The 21329-nt window shown below is 46.1% G+C and overlaps 1 protein-coding gene across 1 annotated transcript in view; it reads right to left on the bottom strand.

The window, feature by feature from the left end:
• Positions 1-479: 479 nt before the first annotated feature.
• LOC121276056 (phosphatase and actin regulator 1-like) overlaps positions 480-21329 on the bottom strand; it is a 683909-nt gene continuing 663059 nt past the window's right edge. The window contains exons 14-16 of the mRNA XM_041184001.1: positions 18576-18716; positions 663-739; positions 480-571 (exon numbers count right to left, since the gene is read on the bottom strand). Of these exons, the coding sequence (XP_041039935.1) occupies positions 556-571; positions 663-739; positions 18576-18716 (234 nt within the window). The 3' untranslated portion in view covers positions 480-555. The remainder of the gene's footprint in view (positions 572-662; positions 740-18575; positions 18717-21329) is intronic.

Consider the following 21329-nt stretch of genomic DNA (forward strand, 5'->3'; position numbering starts at 1 on the left):
TAGTGCCAGATTGGCCCCTTCCAGCAAACCTGCTGAACAGCAAGTATTTGAGATACATTCCCTCTCCAACTGCAACCAATGCTTGATAAACTGATGCAATTTTGCACCCTGGGTGCAAACTGTCTGAGTTTGGGTCAAAAAGTATGATAGAAGTTCAGTAACATTAACTGAAGAGAAACTTGGAGTTCTTTTGGAGAGAAAATACAGCAGTGTGCTGTCTCAGATCTATCACACAAGTAATGACATTATTGATTGAGATTTCATTCTTATGCATTGTCCTGAGCAATAAACAATGAGAGAAACCACGACAATGCTGAATGATGGTACTAGACTATAGCCATCAGCTTATGGATGTGACACATCTGATCCAATCTCTGAAGCAACATGGTGCCTCCTGAAGATCAGTAGACAGTTGGAAAGTGTGCATTACTGAAATATCCGACACACAAAGGCAATAAAGAAGAGTTCTGTCCTGGTAGAGATTAGTGGGTACCTATACAGTCCTAGCACTTCGGTTTTTTTGTAAGACTCTCTGTGGTTGTACGCAGTAAACAGCTAGGGCCTGTGAAACCTGAAAATAATACAGCAAATATTTAATAGGTGGCATTTATTTAGAATGTGATGACATTCCACTCAATATGTTGTACAACAGACACACCTACCTTGTTAGGTGCCTACTTAATTCATGCACTTCCATTTCAGTGCTCTTGAATTCATTCAATTCCTTACGAATAGCAGCCTGAAATTGAAGAGGTATTGGAATTTTTAAAGAGATCTTGGGCTTTAATTTCCTCCTTGTGTTTTTTTATGCATTCTATCAAATTTTTGTCTGCCCATTTCTTAAGTGAGATCAGAAAGAATACAAAGGGAAATTTGGAATATTCTTCCCCCAAGAAGCTGTTGAAGCCAAGCCAATTGAAAATTGCAAAACTGAGATGATAGATTTTTGTTAAGCAAAGACATTGAGGCAGATAGGTTGAATTAAGATACAGGCTGAATGTTGGAACATGCTGAAGGGGATGAATAGCCTTCTGTTCCATATGTTTCTATTTAGCTCATTTAAAATAAACTCCAAAAGAACAAACCCACGAGCAGAATTTTTAGTTCAGCATGTGGGTGCATGCCTGATCTCCTCGATCGTACAATAGCGCTTGATGACTTCAGGCGAGCATCCTGACATCATCCTGTGCACACGCGATATTTCGGTCTGCAGGCGCACGCAAAAGTCGGAAGCGCACCCATCTACAATTAAGAGGGCAGTTAAGCCCATTAAAGTCCCAATTGTCCCCAATTTTACATGGTCCATCCAACCTTATGGTTGGCAGACGGGTAAATCTGCCAGGCAGACTTTGCATTTTTGATGAAAAGGGCAGGAGCTTCAGGAAGCTTTCATTCCAGGCTCCCTTGCACCAGCACTTATATTAGTGCCTGCCCTCCTCCCACCCTGGGTGCATTGCGCATTTCTGTGCTTGTTTCACACTGGCTGGCAGTTAATTGACCAGCCAGCACAAAATCGCAATCGGAGGGCCAATTGCAGGTTCCTCAGCTGCTCCTGGGCCTGCCGATTGTGCCCACATGTGTCTGTAGTGCACAGACAGAGTGCAACACAAATGACATCTTCCTCTTATGTCCTCAAGCTCCTCACTCCTCTCCCTAACATTTTGTAACTGAAATTGACAAGTGGGTCTACTGGTTAGCAAAAATTGACTCTTGTCCAGGGATCCCCAAAACAGATATAAGAAGCTAATGATTTTGCATGGTGAGTATCAATTTTTAAACTTTTAAGTGGTTTGAAATATTAAGGATATTACATAGATGCAAGTTATTGTTATATGCTATTAACATTAATGCCAAACTTCTATTTCAATTTCTTTTTATATTTCAAGGAAACCTTGTCCATCTTCTAGTCAACATTTGTGTGACCTGTGTATATAATGGCATGATGGCTTTTTTTGGGCATGCTTTTGGGCAGTTCAAGAACCATAACAAAATGAATGCTCAGCCTTTAGGTTTCTACCATTTGCCACTGGCCTCACCTGTTCTAGGACCTTGACAAGAAAGGCTCCCCTGAGCAGCAGAAGCAGCCAAGGGTGTCACTACTGTGGCTTTAACTCACCAGATTAAGGGCAGGATCATCACAGAGGTGGAATGACTGCACAGCCCTTAAAAATGGCAGGCCGGGATGCAAAAGTCCACCTCCCACCATTTCCAGCAGATTACATTTTTCTGGCAGGGGGAAGGCACACAAAAGGAAACCCAAACTCAGCAAGGCCATTTGAACTCAGCATTAAGTTCCAACAGACTCCATTTTGTTTGTCCCATAGTGTGGGAATCAAGAATGTATTGAGAAAGCATAAATGCTCTTGAAGGACGGATTAGGTGTCATGATCTGAAGTTATTTAAATCCCTAGCCTTTTAAAAGAATGTGGGAGAGAGATGAAGGCTGCATCTTTCAGCTGGTGTAAAAAGAAAATGCCTGATGCTGGAGTGCATTGATTGACAAGCCATCTGATGTAGTTCAGAAAAGAAACAGTAACCCCCGGTTCCTGCAGTTTTGATAGACTTCATTGCTGACATATCCCAAGGGTTCAGCCCTTAATGAATTCTTGGTGGATTCTTAGAAGTTCAAAAGACACTTATCTCAGCCCGTGGGGGCTGGGGGGTTGTGACGGTGCAGAGTTTACATTCTGAGTGACAGTTTTAAGAGGCTATGAGGCTGTCTTTGATGTGGAGTTAGTGCATGGAAGTTTGCTTTCCACTTGATGGGGATTTAATATTTTTCTGTTTTTATATCATGATATAAGATATAACTAGCCAAAGTCTTAGCGAACTGAGGCAGGCCTTCTAATCTCAGCACTCACTCATTTTTGTGGTCACCTTCAAACTGCCTCTAGGGCTGGCTGATCTGATTCCATCCCACCCCTGCCTCCCCAGAATGAAAATATTTAAAGAGGTAGGTCTGCCAGGATGGGAATTTTCTCAGCTTGATCGTAAAAAGCCAGCTCTAAGCCTTATGAAACTTAAACAATACTACTGAGTGACCCAACACTAGGAAATCAATATAATATAAAAGCAAAATACTGCAGATGCTGGAAATCTGAAACAAAAACAGAAAATGCTGGAAAAACTCAGAAGGCCTAACAGCATTAATGTTTCTTTTATTAATTAAAATTAAAGTTAATGTTTCGAGTCCATATGAATCTTCTTCAGAGTGTTGACTAGGAACTCAATGCCTGGGATTGACATTCCCACAAAATCTCTGGCTAACATAAAAATACAAGTAAAATTCAGAATCTAGAAAGTCCATTTCCAAATAAAGTAAACACTTCTGGTACATCTATTTACACTTCTGTTACCTTGTTTGGTAGATTATTACAAACATTGCTCATGTTGAACAGATTTCTCATGCTCTCTGCCAAATCTACTTTTTACTTACTTCTATTCTGTTCAAAAACTTGCATATTTTGAAATAATGGCTGTATCTTCCAAGAAGTGTCAATCACCGCTGGATTGCCAGGCCACTCCCATTTACTTACCTTGCATTGGCATGCCACATTTCTCACTCAGACTTCCAACCCAGCCTCATGAGAAATGTGGAACAGACCGGATCCTGGAGTAGTGCAGGAGTTTCAAAGGAAGCCTTTTTATGGCACTAGCTGCCTTATACCAGTAAGTTTAAATGTCCCAAAGCCCCTTGGATAAGCTAAAGAGAGCAGTTAAGTGTATATTGTAAGTGGGTGAGGCTGGCAGGGGGTTGGGGTGGTAGACAGGGTTCAGGGGTTACTCAGGTCTCCGGGGCTAGTCGGAGAGTAGTCAGGTGGTAGGGAGGGTAGTCGGGAATGTGGGGGCAGTCATTGGAGTGTTGGAGGGTAGTGGGGTGGTTGGGGGCTAGTTGGGGTGTGGGGGGATGATTGGGGGGGATAGTTGGGATGGTGCAGAGGTGGTTGGACTGTTGGTGGGATGGTCAGGATGTGTTCAGGTGGTCAGGGAGTCTGGTGGAGTAGTCGGGTGGTTTGTATGTGTGTGATAGAGGGCTGATAGTGTGTGTGAGTGCCAGAGAGAGAGAGGGGTGAGTGTGTGTGTGTGTGTGTGTGTGTGTGTGTGTGTGCACGTGTAAGAGAGAGAGGGGTGTGAGTGTATATAAGCCTGTGTGTTAGTGTATGTGACTGTGCATGTGAGAGAGAGCGGGTGAGTGTGTGAGAGAGAAAGAGGAGCGAGTGCGTGCAACAATGAGAGAGAGAGAGGTGGGTGTGTGTGTGCCTGCGATGGAGAGGGGGAGGGATGGGTGTGTGCGTATCTGTCTGTGAGAGATGGGTTAGCGTGTACGTTAATGGGAGAGAGTGACTGTGTGTTAAAGAGAGGGGTGAGAGTGTGTGTGAGAGAGAGGGGTAAGCATGCGTGTGTCTGAAAGAGAGTTGTGTGTGCATGTGGGTATGAGAGAGAGAAGGTTGAGTGTGTGTCAGGGAGAGAGAGGGGTGAGTGTGTGGCTGTGTGGCAGAGACAGGGAGCAGTGACTGTGTGTGTGTGTGTGTGTGCGTGCTTGTGTGTATGAGAGAGGGGTGTGTGTTTTCGTGTGTATCAGATGGTGAATGTGTGTGTACGTGTGAGAGAGACAGGTTTTGCGTGTGTGTGTGTGCGTGAGAGAGAGAGAGCGGTGTGTGTGAGAGAGGGGTGTGTGTGTGGGTGTGTGCATACATGTGCGTGAATGTGTCTGAGAGAGTATGTGTGTGAGAAATAGAGGGGTGGGTGGGTGTGTGCATGAGAGAGAGTGCAGGGTGAGTGTGTGTTTGTGTGTGTGAGAGGGGTGTGTGTGAGACAGTGGTGTGTGTGCGCAAGAGAAAGAGGTGTCAGTGTGTCATTGTGTGTGTGTGAGAGAGGGTGAGAGTGCATGAGAAAGAGGGGTGTGTGTGTGTGTATGGCAGAGGGAGAGAGGTGAATGTGCATGTGAGGATGAGAGGAGAGTGTGTGTCTCAGAGAGAGAGGGGTGAGCGGGTTTGTGTGTGCATGAGAGAGGAATGAGTGTGTCACTGTGTGCACATTTATGTGTAAGAGAGAGAGGGGTATGTGTGTGTGAGAGAGAGATAGAGAGAGGGGGGCGTGTGTGAGAGATAGAGGGATAAGTATGTGTGTGTGTGCCCGAGAGTGTGTCTGAGAGAGAGAGATGAATGTGTGTGCGCGAGAGAGAGACAGAGGTGTCAGTGTGTTATTGTGTGGTGTGTGTGTGAGAGAGGGTGAGAATGCGTGAGAGAGAAGGGTGTGTGTATGTGTGTGTGCGCATGCACAAGAGAGAGAGAGAGAGGGGGGATGTGCATGTGTGTGTGAGAGAAGGGGGGTGAGTGTATGAGAGAGAGAAAGAGAGTTGTGTGTGTGAGAGAGGGGTGAGTGTGTGTGTTTGTATGAGTGAGAGCGAGAGATGGGTTGACTCGCTGAGCGTGCAAGAGAGAGAGGACTCTGTGTGTGTGAGGGAGGGGTGAACATGTGTCTGTTTGAGAGCATGCAGTGAATGTGTATGTTTGAGGAAGGGAGGGGTGAGTACATGTTTGTGTGTAGACAGAGAGAAGGGTGAGTGCGCATGTGTGAGAAAGAGAGGGGTGAGCGTGTGTGTATTTGTATGCCTGACAGTCTGAGAGAGGTGAGGGTGAGTGCATGAGAGAGACAAAGGTGTCAATATGTCATTGTGTGTGTTTGTGAGAAAGGTTGAGATTGCGTGAGAGAGAGGTGTGTGTGTGTATGTGTGTGCAAGAAAGAGGTGTGTGTGTGTGAGAGAGAGAGTGAGGGTTTTGCTTGTGTGTGTGAGAGAGAGGGGTGTGTATTTGTGTGCACGGTGTGTGTCTGAGGGGGAGTACGAGTGTGCATGTGTGAGAGAGAGTGAGTGTGTGTGAGAGAGAGAGGTGCGTGTGAGAGAGAAAGTTGTGTGTGTGTGAGAGAGAGAGAGGTGATGGGCTGGGTGTGCTTCTGCTGTGTGTTTGAAAGAGAAAGGATGAGTGTGCGTACGTGTGATAGAGAGGATGAGTGTGTTTCTGCGAGAGAGAGAGAGGTGTCAGTGTGTGATTGTGTGTGTTTGTGTGAGAGAGAGGGGTGTTTGTGTGTGCGTGTGTGTCTGTGTATCTGTGAGAGAGGTGTAATTGGCTGGGTATGCAAGAGAGAGGGCTGCATGTGTGTGTGAGAGAGAGAGAGAGGAGTGAGTGTGTGTGTGTGAATGAGTGAGTGGGGGAGAGTGTGTGTGCGTCTGTATGAGATTGAGAGAGCGGTGCATGTCTGGGTGTATGTGAGAGAAAGGTGTGTGTGTATGAGAGAGAGAGACGTGTGAGTGTGTGCGTGAGACAGAGGGGTGATTGTGTGTATGAGAGAGAGGACAGTGTGTGTGTGTGAATGAGCGAGTGTGTGTGTCTATGAGAGACTGAGAGAGGTGTGCATGTATATGTCTGGGTGTATGTGAGAGAGAGAGGTGTGTGTGTGCCAGAGAGAGGGTGAGTGTTTGTGTGTGAGAGAGAGGGGTGAGTTTTTGTGTTTGAGAGAGGGTGAGAGTGTGTGAGAGAGGGGTGAGTGTGTGTGTGAGAGAGAGAAGGGAGTGTGTGTGTGAGAGAGGAGTGAGTGTGTGAGAGAGAGGGTTGAGTTTGTGAGGGAGGGAAGGGTGAGTGTGTGAGAGGGATTAAGTGTGTGTGAGTGAGAGAGAAGGGAGTGTGTGTGTGAGAGAGAGAAAGAGGAGTGAGTGTTTGTGTGAGAGAGGGGTGAGTGTGTGTGAAGGAGTGTGTGTGTGTGAGAGAGAGGCAGTGAGTGCGAGTGCTTCAGTAAGAGACTGAGAGAGGGGTTAGTGTGTCTGTGTGTCTCAGAGTGTATGTGTGACAGAAAGGTGAGTGCGGGTGTTGTGTGAGCGAAAGGGGTGTGTGTGGACAAGATTTCCTAAATAATGCTCAGTGTGCTAAGAATTATGCTGACAACCAGTTTAAGATTGTCAGTCAGGCTCGCAGTGTGGTGGTGCATTTGCATGTACTGGAAGCTACATACACAGGCCCTGTTCTTTGAAGACAGAAAGAACATGTACACACATTACGCCTGTTTCAGCTAAACAAAATAAGTGATAGCCATTTGCTGACTCATTCCTCAGGGCAATATCTTAACCAATTAGCATCAAGCTGTCTGGTTTAAATTTTAAAAAACGTTTGGCAGTTAACTGTCAGTCACCATCACTGGTGCATTCTTCATGGCAACACCGCTTGCCAACTTATCAGCACTGTCTTCACATACAGTATAAAATGTTGTCTTCCCCTTTTGTTGGTATTCTTGCGAGATGTCCTGATGAGTGCAAGACAAAAAGTTGTTTGTGATACTATCTAAATAACTTGTGTGTCTCCAGTTGATGTAGTGCATCAAGTGTGTCAACAGAGTGGGTGGTGCATAGTGGTCAGTCTGCTTGTTACCTCTTACTTGCAGCTCTCACCTCTGGTTAGCAATATAACTATCGTGAAAAGAGAGCTGAGTGCATAAGCCTGTCCTGCCATTACACAGTCTCTTCATCAGCAAGCCTGTGTAGTGCCTCCCCGAGGCGACATATGTGTGTGTATGAGAGAGAGAGGCAGTGAGTATGTGTGTGCTTCTGTGTGAGACTGAGAGAGGGGTGAGTGTGTGTGTGTGTCTCCGAGTGTATGTGTGAGAGAGGAGTTGAATGCATGTGTTGTGTGAGCGAAAGGGGTGTTTTGCAGACCCAGGTTCAACTACAGGGGATTTGAAGGAGGTCTATCCCCCAGACATGTGGCACATATACCCACCGGCATGTGGTTATGCCCTGGTGCCCATGCACAGATCTCCAGCAATTGGTAAATAGCAATGGGAGTAGGTAATCTGTCATCCATCAGGCAGAATTCCAGCAACTCCTGAAGCAGAGCTGGTACCAAACAGTTCTTGTTTCATTCCTTCCTTTGGACAATACTAGCAATACCGAGGTGGGTGGGGCCTGAGGCTGGGGCAACTCAGGGTCTCCAATCAAGCCCAGGCCTGCGTTCTGGAGAGGAAACTTCAGCTTCATGGCTTACATTGGCACAACATGGGAAGAAACAGTTATTGGTTAAATGTTCTTGCTCGATTGGCGTAGAGCAGGAGTGCTAAGGGTTACTTCCAACAATGGGAGAAATCACTTTGTCTCATTGGTTAGCTACTGCCTGCCTCAAGCTTGGCAGCCCCTAGTCAGTTAAGCGTGTCCCTGCCATGGCCTGTTGCTTTAATGGGTGTTTGGAGCTTAAAGAGTCATCTCTCAATGGGCGGGTTGCTAATCTATGCACCAGGCAAGACAAACTCAACAAAGGAGACATCAGTACTTTGCATTGCAAGCTGGAACATAAGGACCATGCATCGTAGCCCTACCGAAGACCTTCTGCAGGTTGGTGACACCTGCAAGATAGCTGTGATTGACATGGAACTTACCATCTGGACCTTACAATGCTGCAAGAAACTAGGCTCAGTCAAAGTGGGTCTCTTAAAGAGAAGCACTTCATTTTCTTATGGCAGGGGGAAACTCAATAGACAACACGTGAGCATGGAATGGGTTTCGCAGTCTTCTCACTTCTTGCGATGATTGAACCCCCACAAAAGGTTCAGGCAGCCTTCTTACACTTTGCTTTTAGTTTTTGAAATTCTACTTCTTTAGGTACTGAGGTACCCAATTAATACTAAATAATGAATTGAACTTTGGTTGCATGCTTTCTTGTTAGATGCAAACACTTGTTACAATTTTACTCCTTAAGAAGGAAAGTTGATGTTATCACTATTTAAGCAATCAGGATCACCTGCAATCAATATTGAGTTTAATCATAGTCTAAGATGGGATATAACACACTCGTTACGCAGCAAAAGCATACAACAATGACAAGTGTGTGCTGGTCCAGTTTGGATAGGATAGATGGCATGCATGAACACCTTTTATGTCTTTCTGTCTGTCTGTCCCTCCCTCTGGTCCGCCCCTGTCAGCCGGCTGCCCTTCTTCCCTCCATCCCTCCCTCTGACCTGCTCGTGCTGGCCACCCTCCCTCCCTCCTGGTTGCCCTGCCTTCCTCTAGCCCACCCTCTCTCCCTCCAGCCCACCCCACCAGCCTCCCTCCCTCCCTCCAGCCCACCCCCGCTGGCTTCCCTCCATCTCTCTCCCTCCCTCCATCTGTCCCTCCAACAGATGGAATACAACGTGGAGAAATGTGAGGTTATCTACTTTGGTAGGAAAAACAGAAATACAGAGTATTTCTTAAATGGTGGGAGGCTAGGAAGTGTTGAACTTCAAAGGGACTTGGATGACCTTGTTCATGAGTCACTGAAAGCTAACATACAGGTACAGCAAGCTATTAAGAAAACAAATGGTATGTTGGCCTTTAATGCAAGAGGTAAAGATTTCTTACTGCAATTATAAAGGGCTTTGGTGATACTGCACCTGGAGTATTGTTTGAAGTTTTGGTCTCCTTACCTAAGGAAAGATATACTTGTCTCAGAGGGAGTGCAATGAAGGTTGACTCAATTAATTCCTGGGATGAAAGGCTTATCCTATGAGGAAAGGTTAAATAGCCTTTACTCCACGGAGTTTAGAAGAATGAGAGATGATCTCATTCGAACATACAAAACTCTGACAGGGCTTGACAGGGTAGATGAAGGAAGGATGTTTCCCTTGGTGGGGGTGGTGGGTGTCTAGAACCAGGGAACATAGTCTCAGAATAAGGGGCAGGCCATTTAGGACTGAGATGAGGAGGAATTTCTTCACTCAGAGAATGGTGAATCTTTGGAATTCTCTGCCCCAAAGAGCTGTGAAGGCTCAGTCATTGAGTATGTTCAAGACTGAGATCAATAGATTTCTAAATATTAAAAACATAAAAGGATACAGGGATGGTGCAGGAAAATGGTGTTGACGTAGATCAGCCATGATCTCAATGAATGGCAGAATGAGCTCAAAGGGCAGAGTGGCCTATTTCTTGTGTTCTTATGCTCTTATGTCAACAAGCATGGGCCCAGTTAACTTCATGTGCATCTCTGCCTCAACACTCAACTTAACCGCAGGTGTCAAGGGTCACTTCTATGAGGCATTTGACTTTGTCATCAGCAGAATGACTTCAACACAATGGTGGGTGTCCACTCCACTACACTGCACACTTTGGCCAATGTGCATAATGGCATCTGGGAATAGGCAAGATGAGGGTGCTGGAGCTATGCTGTTACATGGATTCTGTGTGATGAACAGCTACTGTACTTCCAAACTATGCTGTGCCACAAGGTATCCTGGAGACATCCAAGATCACACCACTGGCACAAGCTAGATCTCATCATCACCAGATGTACCATCCTCGACAATGTCCTTGTCACTTGAAGCTATCAAAGTGCTGACTATGACATTGACTACTCCCTAGTGAGTAACAAGGTCAGGCTTTAGCCAAGGAAATTATACCACTCCAAGAAGAAAGGTCATCCTTGGATCAACACTCACCATATCACTGGCCCAGAAAGGATCCAGGGGTTCCTCAAAATCCTCAATCAGGCTCGTTCGGACAATGCCCAGGGCAAGAGTGCGGTATCAAAGTGGGATCATTTGTGCAACACCATCTATAACTCTGTATTCGCTGCCTGAGGGAAAAGAGATCACAGGAATGCTGACTGTTTTGAGGCTTTTGGACTGAAATGGAGCTAGTTATTGGAAGCAAGAGGAGAGCCTTCATGAACTAGAAGCAAGTCCCCAGCAAACAAAATCTCAATGTTCTCAGAGTTGCTAGAATCAAGGCTCAGCAGACTGCTCGGCACTGGTTGAACCTCTGCAACAGCATGCAGTCTACTGCTGAGTCTGGGGATGCTAAAGGGACGTATGAAGGAATCAAGAAAGCAATAGACCCAGCAGCAACTAAATCAGCCCCCTTGAAGACAAATACAGGAATCATTACTGAACTTAGTAAGCAGATGGAAAAGTGGGTGGAGCACTATCTTGAATTCTAAACAATGGAGAGCTTTGTCATTGAAGAAGCTCTCAGTGTCATTCCAGACTTTCCTATCATGGAGGAGCTGAACAGCGAGCCTAACACAGTAAAGCTCCACAAGGCCATTGGCTATCTTGTGAGTGACAAAGTTCAGGAAATTATCACATTCCTGAAATCATCAAAAGTGCAAAACCAGCACTGCTGCAGCATCTCCATTAGTTTTTGTCTCTCTGCTGGAATGAAAGATTGGTGCTTCAAGATGCATGATGCAAAAATAATTACCTTGTACAAAAACAAAAGAGATTGCAGCAAGTAAAACAATTACTGAGGCATCTCTTTGTTAAGTATTATGGGGAAGGTCTTTGCTTGTGTTGCTCTGACTAGGATGTGGACCCTGACATCACACATTTACCATGAATCTCAGTGTGGCTTCAGACCTGGTGGATTGACAGTTGGTATGATTTTCTCCCTTTGGCAGTTACAGAAAAAGTGCCTCAAACAATACAGACCACTCTACATTGTCTTCATAGGCCTCACCAAATCTTTCAACCTTGTCAGCAGAGACGGACTCTTTAAACTGTTGTGGAAAATAGACTGCCCACCTGGAATCCTTGGTGTCATTTCTCCTTTTCATGAGAACATGCACAGGTGAGGTGAGAGTGCCAGCCCTATACATCAAGGCAACATTTGACCGAGTGTGGCATCAAGCAAAACTGGATTCAATGGAAATCGGTGGAAATCTCCCCACTGATCAGAGTCATATGTAGCACAAAGGAAGATGCTTGTTGTTGTTGGAGGTCAACCATCTCAGTTCCAGGGCTTTCGTGTTGAAGTGCGGATATTTTGGTTAACGGCCATCTCACAAATTTTACATTGGACATGGGGGCCAGTGTTATGGTCCTGTCGGACAGAGAACCTCGCCTGGTGACCCAGTGGCTAATGTCACCCACCACACACCCATACGGAGCAGCAGGCATAAAGCTCCCAATGAAAGACACCCTGCAGGCAACACTTGGTACAAGGATAAAAGATTCTGAGAGACTCTGTTCAGTGTCAACTACTGTTCACTACTAAGCTGCAAAGCCTGTGTTGAACTTAAACTTCTACAAAAAATTGACGCAGTCAACAAACAAGGGCTTGGCTCCAGGGCTTGAGTTCCAGGACTATGGCAACTGAAAAACACATACAAGATCACTTGGGGAGGGATGCAAAACCTGTGGACCTGTCCACTCCACGAAAGATTCCCCACCCATTCATGAAACAAGTGCAGCAGCAGCAGCTGGACGAGATGACAAACATGGGTGCAATCTTCCCAGTCACACAACCAACTGTATGGTGTTCCGGGATGGTCCCAGTCCCAAAATGGAACAGATCCATCCGTATCTACATCAACCTGATGCAGCTCAATAAAGCCCATGAAATAAAGCCCAGAGAAATACAGCCCATGTCTTCAGTGGACAAAAGCCTAACTAAACACTCAAAGAGCATGGTATCTTCAAAGCTGGATGCCAACAGCGGCTTTTGGCAACTTCCCCTTGGGTGAAGAGTCCAGGCTGCTGACCACAGTCATTTCCCACTTTGGAAGATTCTGCTTTAACCACTTCCTGCTTGGAATCACTTCGGCACCAGAAATATTTCAATGTACAATGTGGGCCATTTTGCAGGGCCTACAGGGTTCATTTGCCATATAGACAATGTACTAGTTCACAGTGCAATGGTGAAGGGGCATGACAAGAGACTTGCAGCAGTCTTACAGTGCCTGCAGGAAGCAGGGCTGATGCTGAATGAGAAATATGAGTTCTCTAAAATATCAATTCTGTTACTGGGCCACATTGTCAGCAGTAAACACATCATGGTGGATACACTGAAAACTAAAGCTTTTAGCGAGATCCTACACCTCATCCTCAATTCCAGCTCTCCAGCAATTCTTGGGGATGATGAACCAGATGGAAAAGTTTTTGCCAAATTTGGCACAGGTCACAGAACCTTTGAGGCATCTGCTTAAGAAAGACCAGGCATGGTGCTAGGACTCACATCAAGAGCAAGCCTTCACTCGCATCAAGGCAATGCTGCTCTAAAATGAAATTCTGGCCCACTAAGACCCATCTCTGCCCACCATCATAGCATAGCATGTTTCATCCACAGGCCTGGGAGTGGTCCTTTTCCAGGAACAACTGGATGGAAATTGCCGACTGGTTTACTACACTTCCAAAGCTCGGTCAGACATGGAGACAAAGATATGCCATCATAGAAATGTTTTTAGACTATATCATTAGCCTCAAGGTCACGATTGAAACAGGCTATAAGTCTCATTACAGGATGAGAAGCAGCCAGTAAAGATGCCTCCCAGAATCCAGTGGTTCTACCTATGCCTCATGAGGTTTGCCTACGAGACGGTATACGTCCAGGGTAAAAACCAAACAACAGGAGACACACTTTCCAGGGCCATATTAGGCTTTCTGACAAAACAGGAAGTCAATCTCATCGATGAGCTACAAGCATACTCCCAATTGACAAGGAGACACCTGCCAGGGTCCACAAGTAAACACCGCATAGATTCACCAGGAACAAATGCATGATGAGGAGTGTGCCTGCATCTGCCATTACTGCCAACAAGGCTGGCCACAACAGTGACCAAGTGGTGGTGCCATATAAGCTTGGTTTGAACAACAAAACCACTTTACAGTCATAGATAACCCCCTGGTCAATGAGCAGCTGGTCATCCCAGTTTCCCTTCCACCAGAGATCCTTCAAAAAATACACCAGGGCCACCTGGGTGTCACCGGGCCCAATCTGCTGTCTGGTGGCCAGGCATTTGCAGGGCAATTGAGCACACGATAGCAAACTGTCAGGTTTGTGTGCTGCAGAGGCATGGGACCAAAGACAGCCCTTCATCCCAACACAGTTCCTTCTCTACCAGACCATGAGAGAGGCTGGGCATCGATGTATTTGTCTTCAACTGCAAATCGTTCCTTGTTGTGGTGGATTACTTTTCCAGATGGGTTGAGGTGAAGCATCTATATATGACCATCACAGAGGTAGCAATTAAGGCACTGAAAGAGATGTTCGCGAGCCACGGACGAGATCGTGTCCAATAACGGCCCATAATTTTCAAATGAGTACTTTGCACACTTCACCGCCACATATGGCTTCAGCCATCATAGCAGCTCTCTGAGATAGCCACAGTCAAATGGGGAAGGAGAAAGAGGAGTTCACATTGTAAAAGCCCTCCTAAAAAAGAATGAGGACTTCCCCACAGCACTGCTAACCTATAGGTCCACCTCATTACAATGCGGCTGGCCCTATCCGAACTCCTGATGGGCAGGAAACTCCACACACAACTTTCAATCCTGCTGAGAAAGCTAATACCAGGGTTGATAATCAAGGAGGACATGCAAGCAAGAGAGCAGTCCCATAGGCAGAAGCAGGCTCCAACAGAGTTTACCTGCAATGACAGAGCCCCTGAACCCATGAGTTCAGAGACTTGAAGTGGAGAGATGGGGTAGTAATAATGATGTAAATACATGGGGTAAACTAGAATAACTTGAAATACATTGGATAAAGGCTGGGGGGAGGTGTAGTATAAGTATGTAAACTACTTAAAACTACAAAGACTTCATTAAGACCTACCGGAAGGTATCCAACATCACACAACATATGTGACATTTGTTCTTCATGGTTTAGGATATCTAGGCAATCTAGAGCTTTCTTTAGGTAACAGCAAAATACTGTGGATGCTGGAAATCTGAAGAAGAATCATATGGACTTGAACCATTAATTCTGTTCCACTCTCCACACATGCTGCCAGACCTACTGAGTTTTTCCAGCATTTTCTGTTTTTAATTTAGAACTTTCTTTAGTTCATGTGCAAGATTCAATTGTGTGATGGATTTATACAAAAGGAAAAGCAGTTTCATGGAGAGAGAACACCTGCCTATCCTGATCTATGACTCACCAACCTGGTGGGGAAATTAAGCTCAAAGCAGGTTAAAGGTCCTCTATTAAGCTTTTAATGAAGTTCTGGTATGTGACATTGTTCTAGATGCCGATTCCGTCAATGATTTGCATTAGTCCACACGCTTGTTGTACATCTAATGAGAAACTCAAGACTTGGGGATATAGCTGCTGGAAGAGATTACCTGATGACCAATATAAGTACAGTTGCTCACACATCCAGTTCACAATAACTGGATTGGAGAGAATTAAGCAGTTGTTGACAAATTGTTGAGTGGAAGTACAATTGAGGGTACAATGAATGTTTGTGGGATGATCAGGATAAGGGCATAGTGGTATTGTTGCTGGACAAATAACCCAGAGGCCCAGGATATTGCTCCCAGAGACCGGGACTTGAATCCCGCCATGGCAGATGGTTGAATTTGAATTTAATAAAAATCTGGAATTAAAAGTCTAATGATGACCATTGTTAATTGTTGTAAAAATCCATCTGGTTCACATCCCCTTTAGGGAAGGAAATCTCCTGGTCCGTCCTACATGTGACTCCAGACCCACAGCAATATGGTTGACTCTTAAACGCCCTCTGAAATGGCCTAGCATGACACTCAGTTATATCAAAACGCATTCAAAATCACAAAAAAGGAATGAAACCGGACATACCACCCAGCATTGACCTAAGCACCGGAAATGACAACAGCAATCTCAGCCCTATTGATCATGCAAAGTCCTCCTTACTAACATCTGGGGGCTAGTGCCAAAATGGGGAGAGCTATCCCACAGACTAGTCAAGCAACAGCCTGTCATAGTCATCCTCACGGAATCATATCTCACAGATAATGTTCCAGACACCACCATCACTGGCAGGGCAGACCCAGCACAATGGTATACAGTCGGGAGGGAGTTGCCCTGGGAGTCCTCAACATCGACTCTGGACTCCATGAGGTCTCGGGGCATCAGGTCAAACATGGGGCAAGGAAACTTCCTGCTGATTACCACATACCGCCCTCCCTCAGCTGATGACTCAGTGCCCCTCCAAGTTGAACATCACTTGGAGGAAGCACTGAGGGTGGCAAGGGCACAGAATGTACTCTGGGTGGGGGACTTTAATGTCCATCACCAAGAGTGGCACGGTAGCAACACTACTGACCGAGCTGGCTGGGTCCTATAAGGATATACCTGCTAGACTGGGTCAGCGGAAAGTGGTAAGGGAACCAACATGAGGGAAAAACTCCTCATTTTTAGGTATGCCTGGTGCTGCTCCTGGCATGCTCTCCTGCACTCTTCATTGAACCAGGGTTGATCGCCTGGCTTGATGGTAATGGTAGAGTGGGAGATATGAGGTTACAGATTGTGTTGGAATACAATTCTGCAGCTGCTAATGGCTCACAGTGCCTCATGGATGCCCAGTCTTGAGTTGCTAGATCTATTTGAAATCTATTCCACTCTACCATTACCATCAAGCCAGGCGATCAACCCTGGTTCAATGAAGAGTGCAGGAGAGCATGCCAGGAGCAGCACCAGGCATACCTAAAAATGAGGAGTTAAGCTGGTGAAGCTATAACACAGGACTACTTGTGTGCCAAACAGCATAAGCAGCAAGTGATAGACAGAGCTAGGTGATTCCACAACCAATGGATCAGATCTAAGCTCTGCAGTCCTGCCACATCCAGTCGTGAATCGTGGTGGACAATTAAACAACTCACTGGAGAAGGAGGCTCCACAAATATCCCCATCCTCAATGATGAAAAAGCCCAGCACATCAGTGCAAAAGATAGGGCTGAAGCATTCACAACAATCTTCAGCCAGAAGTATCGAGTGGATGATCCATCTCAACCGCCTCTGGAGGTCCTCAGCATCACAGATGCCAGTCTTCAGCCAATTCGATTCACTCTACGTGATATCAAGAAATGGCTGAATAGATTTCAAATAGATCTAGCAACTCAAGACTGGGCATCCATGAGGCACTGTGAGCCATTAGCAGCTGCAGAATTGTATTCCAACACAATCTGAAGACTTGTGCTCCAGAACTTGCTGTGCCCATAGCCAAGCTGTTCCAGTGCAGCTACAACACTGGCATCTACCCGGCTATGTGGAAAATCCAACCCCGCCAATTACCACTCCATTAGTCTACTCTCGATCATCAGTAAAGTAATGGAAGGGGTCATGAACATTGCTATCAATTGGCACTTGCTTAGCAATAACCTGCTCACTGACGTCCAGTTTGGATTCCACCAGGGCCACTCAGCTCCTGATCTCATTATAGCCTTGGTTCAAACCTGGACAAAAGAGCTGAGCTCCCGAGCAGTCACCCTGACTACCCTTGACATCAACGCCGCATTTAACCGAGTGTGGCATCAAGGAGCCCTAGCAATAACGGAGTCAATAGGAATCGGCGGAAAACTCCCCGCTGGTTGGAGTCATACTAGCACAAAGGAAGATGGTTGTGGTTGTGGGAAGTCAGTCATCTCAGCTCCGGACATCACTGCAGGAGTTCCTCAGGTAGTGTCCTCTGCCCTACCATCTTCAGCTGCTTCATCAATGACCTTCCTTCCATCATAAGGTCAGAAGTGGGGATGGTCGCTATGATTGCACAATGTTCAGCACCATTCGCGACTCCTCAGATACTGAAGCAGCCCATGTCCAAATGCAGCAAGATCCGAACAATATCCAGGCTTGGGCTGACAAGTGGCAAGTAACATTCACATCACACAAGTGTCAGGCAATGACCATCTCCAACAAGAGAGAATCCAGCCATTGCCCTTTGATGTTAAATGGCAGTACCATCACTATCAACATCCTGGGGGTTGACCAGAAGCTGAACTGGACTAGCCATATAAATACAGTGGCTACAAAAGCAGGTCGGAGGCTAGAAATTGTGCAATGAGAAACTCACCTCCTCACTCCCCAAAGCCTGTCCACCATCTACAAGGCACAAGTCAGGAGTGTGATGGAATACTCCCTACAACACTCAAGAATGAATGCAGCTCCCACAACACCCAAGAAGCTTGACACCATCCAGTACAAAGCAGCCCGCTTGATTGGCTCCACATCCACAAACATTCACTCCTTCCACCACCGATGCACAGTACCAGCAGTGTGTGCCATCGACAAGATTCACCAACGCTCCTTTGACAGCACCTTCCAAATCCATGACCATCTAGAAGGACAAGGGTAGCAGATGGATGGGAACACCACCACCCTGGAAGTTCCCCTCCAAGTCACTTACCATCCTGACTTGGAAATATATTACCGTTTCTTCACTTGTCGCTGGGTCAAAATCCTGCAACTCCCTTCCTAACAGCACTGGACACCGCATGGACTGGAGCTGTTCAAGAAGGCAGCTCACCACCACCTTCTCAAGGGCAACTAGGGATGAGCAATAAATGCTGGCCCTGCCAACGAAGCCCACATCCCATGAATGAATTTTTAAAAAAGGAACGTGTAACGCATTTACTCCAAGGCCTTGGTTCTGCCAACCTGCTCAAAGATCTTAGGTAAGTGATGTTTTCCATTAAGCAAAGAATACGTACTCCATTTCAGATAAATGAATTTACTTCTGTTTATTTCTCAATAGTTTACTTTGGTGACGGGTTTCTGCGCATTGCCAAATAACCATCTGGTGAAAAACAATTCTCACTTCTTGTACCATTCCTATTTTTCTGAAAGTTTGTCCCTGATATCTTACTTTGTCAGCAGCTGTTAGCCTAGTCCATGGCTTGTCTGCACGTCTGTCATAATCTTGGGCCTCAGCCACCTCCACATAGTCACTGAAACGGATAAGGATTTTTCTCTCCCTCAACTCCTCCACAGTGGGCCTTTGGCTAAGCTAGAGAAAAACAAAATTGATATTAAAGATTTATAAGACAATGTTAGTAACCACTTTGCAATCATTTCCATTACTAATATATAAAGATGATTTGTTTAAGACACACAAAGGACCCTGTTGAGTCATTAGCACCAATGAGGGTTATTTGCAGGTAAATAATCTTACCAATACCAACAGTCAGGTCACATTTCAAGGTCAAAATTTCTACTCATTAAATGTGTAAGGAGAAGGGAGGCAGGCAGGTAGTCAGGAAAACCCCAGAGTGTATCTCACTGAAGAACGATTTTCCTCTGTTAGAAAACGGTGAGAATGAAGGTCCCTCTGGAGAGTGCAGCCACAGCTAAGTTCACGGCGCTGTGGGTGACTCAGCTGCACAAGGGGGGAAGAGTAGAGTGCAGGAGCAATAGTGGTAGGAGACACAATAGTGAGGGGCGCAGACAGGCACTTCTGCGGCCATAGATGTGACTCGAGGATGGTGTGTTGCCTCCCTGGTGCCAGGGTCAAGGATGTCACAGAACAGAAGCAGGACATCCTGAAGGTAGAGGCCGAAAAGTCAGAGGTCGTAGTTCACATTGGTACCAATGACATAAGGAGAAAGAGGGATGAGGTCCTGCAACAAGAATTTAGGGAGCTAGGTAGCAGATTAAAAAGCAAGACCTCAAAGGTTGTAATCTCTGGATCACCCCCTGTGCCACGTGCCAGTGATTATAGGAGTAGGAGGATAGTATGTGGCTGAAGAGATTGTGCAGGAGGGAGGGCTTTAGTTTCCTGGATCACTGGATCTGTTTCTGGTGAAGGTGTAGCCTGTACAAGTCGAATGGGTTCCACCTGAACTGGAACGGGACCAACGTCCTTGCTGGGAGGTTTGTTAGTGCTGTTGGGGGCATTTAAACTAATTTGGCAGGGGGATGGGATACTGATTGGGGGTACAGGAGGGGGGTGACCCTCTCCCAAATACAAAAGAGAAACTAAGTCAGCCTGGAAGGCAGAACAAATACAAACCTGTTAAGGCGCAAGGAAATAATGCAAGGCTAGATTGCATTTATTTTAACGCAAGGAGTCTTTCAAGTAATGCAAATGAATGGAGGGCTTTGATTAGCACGTGGGATTATGATGCTGTTGCTATCACAAAGACAGAGTTGAAGGAAGGGCATGACTGGCAGTCAATATTCCAGGGTTTAGAATCTTCAGGCATGATCAGTGTGCTTGCACATCAGCAGGGGAGAGAGCTCATCCTGAGTGAGACACAGCCAGAGTGAGTGTGGATGTTGGCAATTTGGTGCATAGGGGAAGAGGTGCTCTACATTTTTTCTTTGCTTTCTAACTTCTTAAATCTTCAGAGAGTGGTCTTGCCCTGCTGCAGCAGTAGAGGCTACAAGGGAGAGGAATGACTGGTAAGTAGTGGGTAAGGTCGGGTAAGTATTTACCACTTTTATCACTTATAGTTTAAGGCCTTTTTGTGGTTTATAGTTTGTATATTCTGTAGTAACGAGGATCAGGAAAGAAGGGCTCGGGAGTTGATTTAAGAGGTTTAATTTAAAGGGATAAGTCATGGCAGGAGAGCTCAAGGCTGTGGTGTGCTCCTCGTGCTCCAAGTTGGAAGCCGGGAATATAACCAGTGCCCGGGGCCAGCATGTGTGCAGGAAGTGCGTCCAGCTGCAGCTCCTGGAATTTCGGGTTTCAGAGCTGGAATGGTGGCTGGGGACACTGTGGAGCATCCGCGAGTCTGAGAGCATCATGGATAGCATATTTAGAGAGCTGGTCACACCACAGCTGAAGGGACTTGAGGAAGGAAAGGAATGACCACTAGGCAGTCCAAGAGAAACAGGTTCAGGAGTCCCCTGGGGTCCTGCTCGCAAATCGGTATTCCATTTTGGAGGCTGATGAGGGCACTGATTCCTTCAGGGAGTGCGGACAGAGCCAAGCTTCTGGCACCACAAGCAGCCTGTCTGTACAGGAAGGGAGGAAGAGAGGAAGAGGGATTAGGGGATTAGGGGATTCTATAGTCAGGGGAACAGATAGGCCCCACTGTGGTCGTCAGTTTGACTCCAGGATGGTGTGTTGCCTCCCTGGTGCCAGGGTTCGGGATGTCACTGAACGGCTGCAGGGCTTCCTGAAGGCAGAGGTTATCGTACATATTGGTACCAATGACAAAGTTAGAAAGAGGGATGAGGTCTTGCATCAAGAATTCAGGGAGTTAGGCAGCAGACTGAAAAGCAAGACCTCTTGAGTTGTAATCTCTGGATTACTCCCAGTGCCACATGCTAGCAAGCACAGAAATAGGAGAATTGAGGAGATAAATATGTGGCTTAAGAGTTGGTGCAGGAGGGAGGGTTTTAAATTCCTGGATCACTGGGACTGTTTCTGTGGAAGGTGGGACCTGTACAAGTGGGGCGGTCTACATCTGAACCAGAGCGGGACTAACATCCTTGCGGGCAGGTTTGCTAGTGCTGTTGGGAGGAGTTTAAACTAATTCGGCAGGGGGAGGGGACACAGAATGTTAGCAGAATAGGGACACATCACAAAACTGTAAAACAATCAAGTCAGAAGGAATTAAGTTTCAGGTGAGTAAGGCAAGGCTGGACGGCCTCTTCTTTAATGCCAGGAGTATTA

The sequence above is a fragment of the Carcharodon carcharias genome, chromosome 3 (genome assembly GCF_017639515.1).
Source record: "Carcharodon carcharias isolate sCarCar2 chromosome 3, sCarCar2.pri, whole genome shotgun sequence".
In the NCBI taxonomy this organism is placed as follows: Eukaryota; Metazoa; Chordata; class Chondrichthyes; order Lamniformes; family Lamnidae; genus Carcharodon; species Carcharodon carcharias.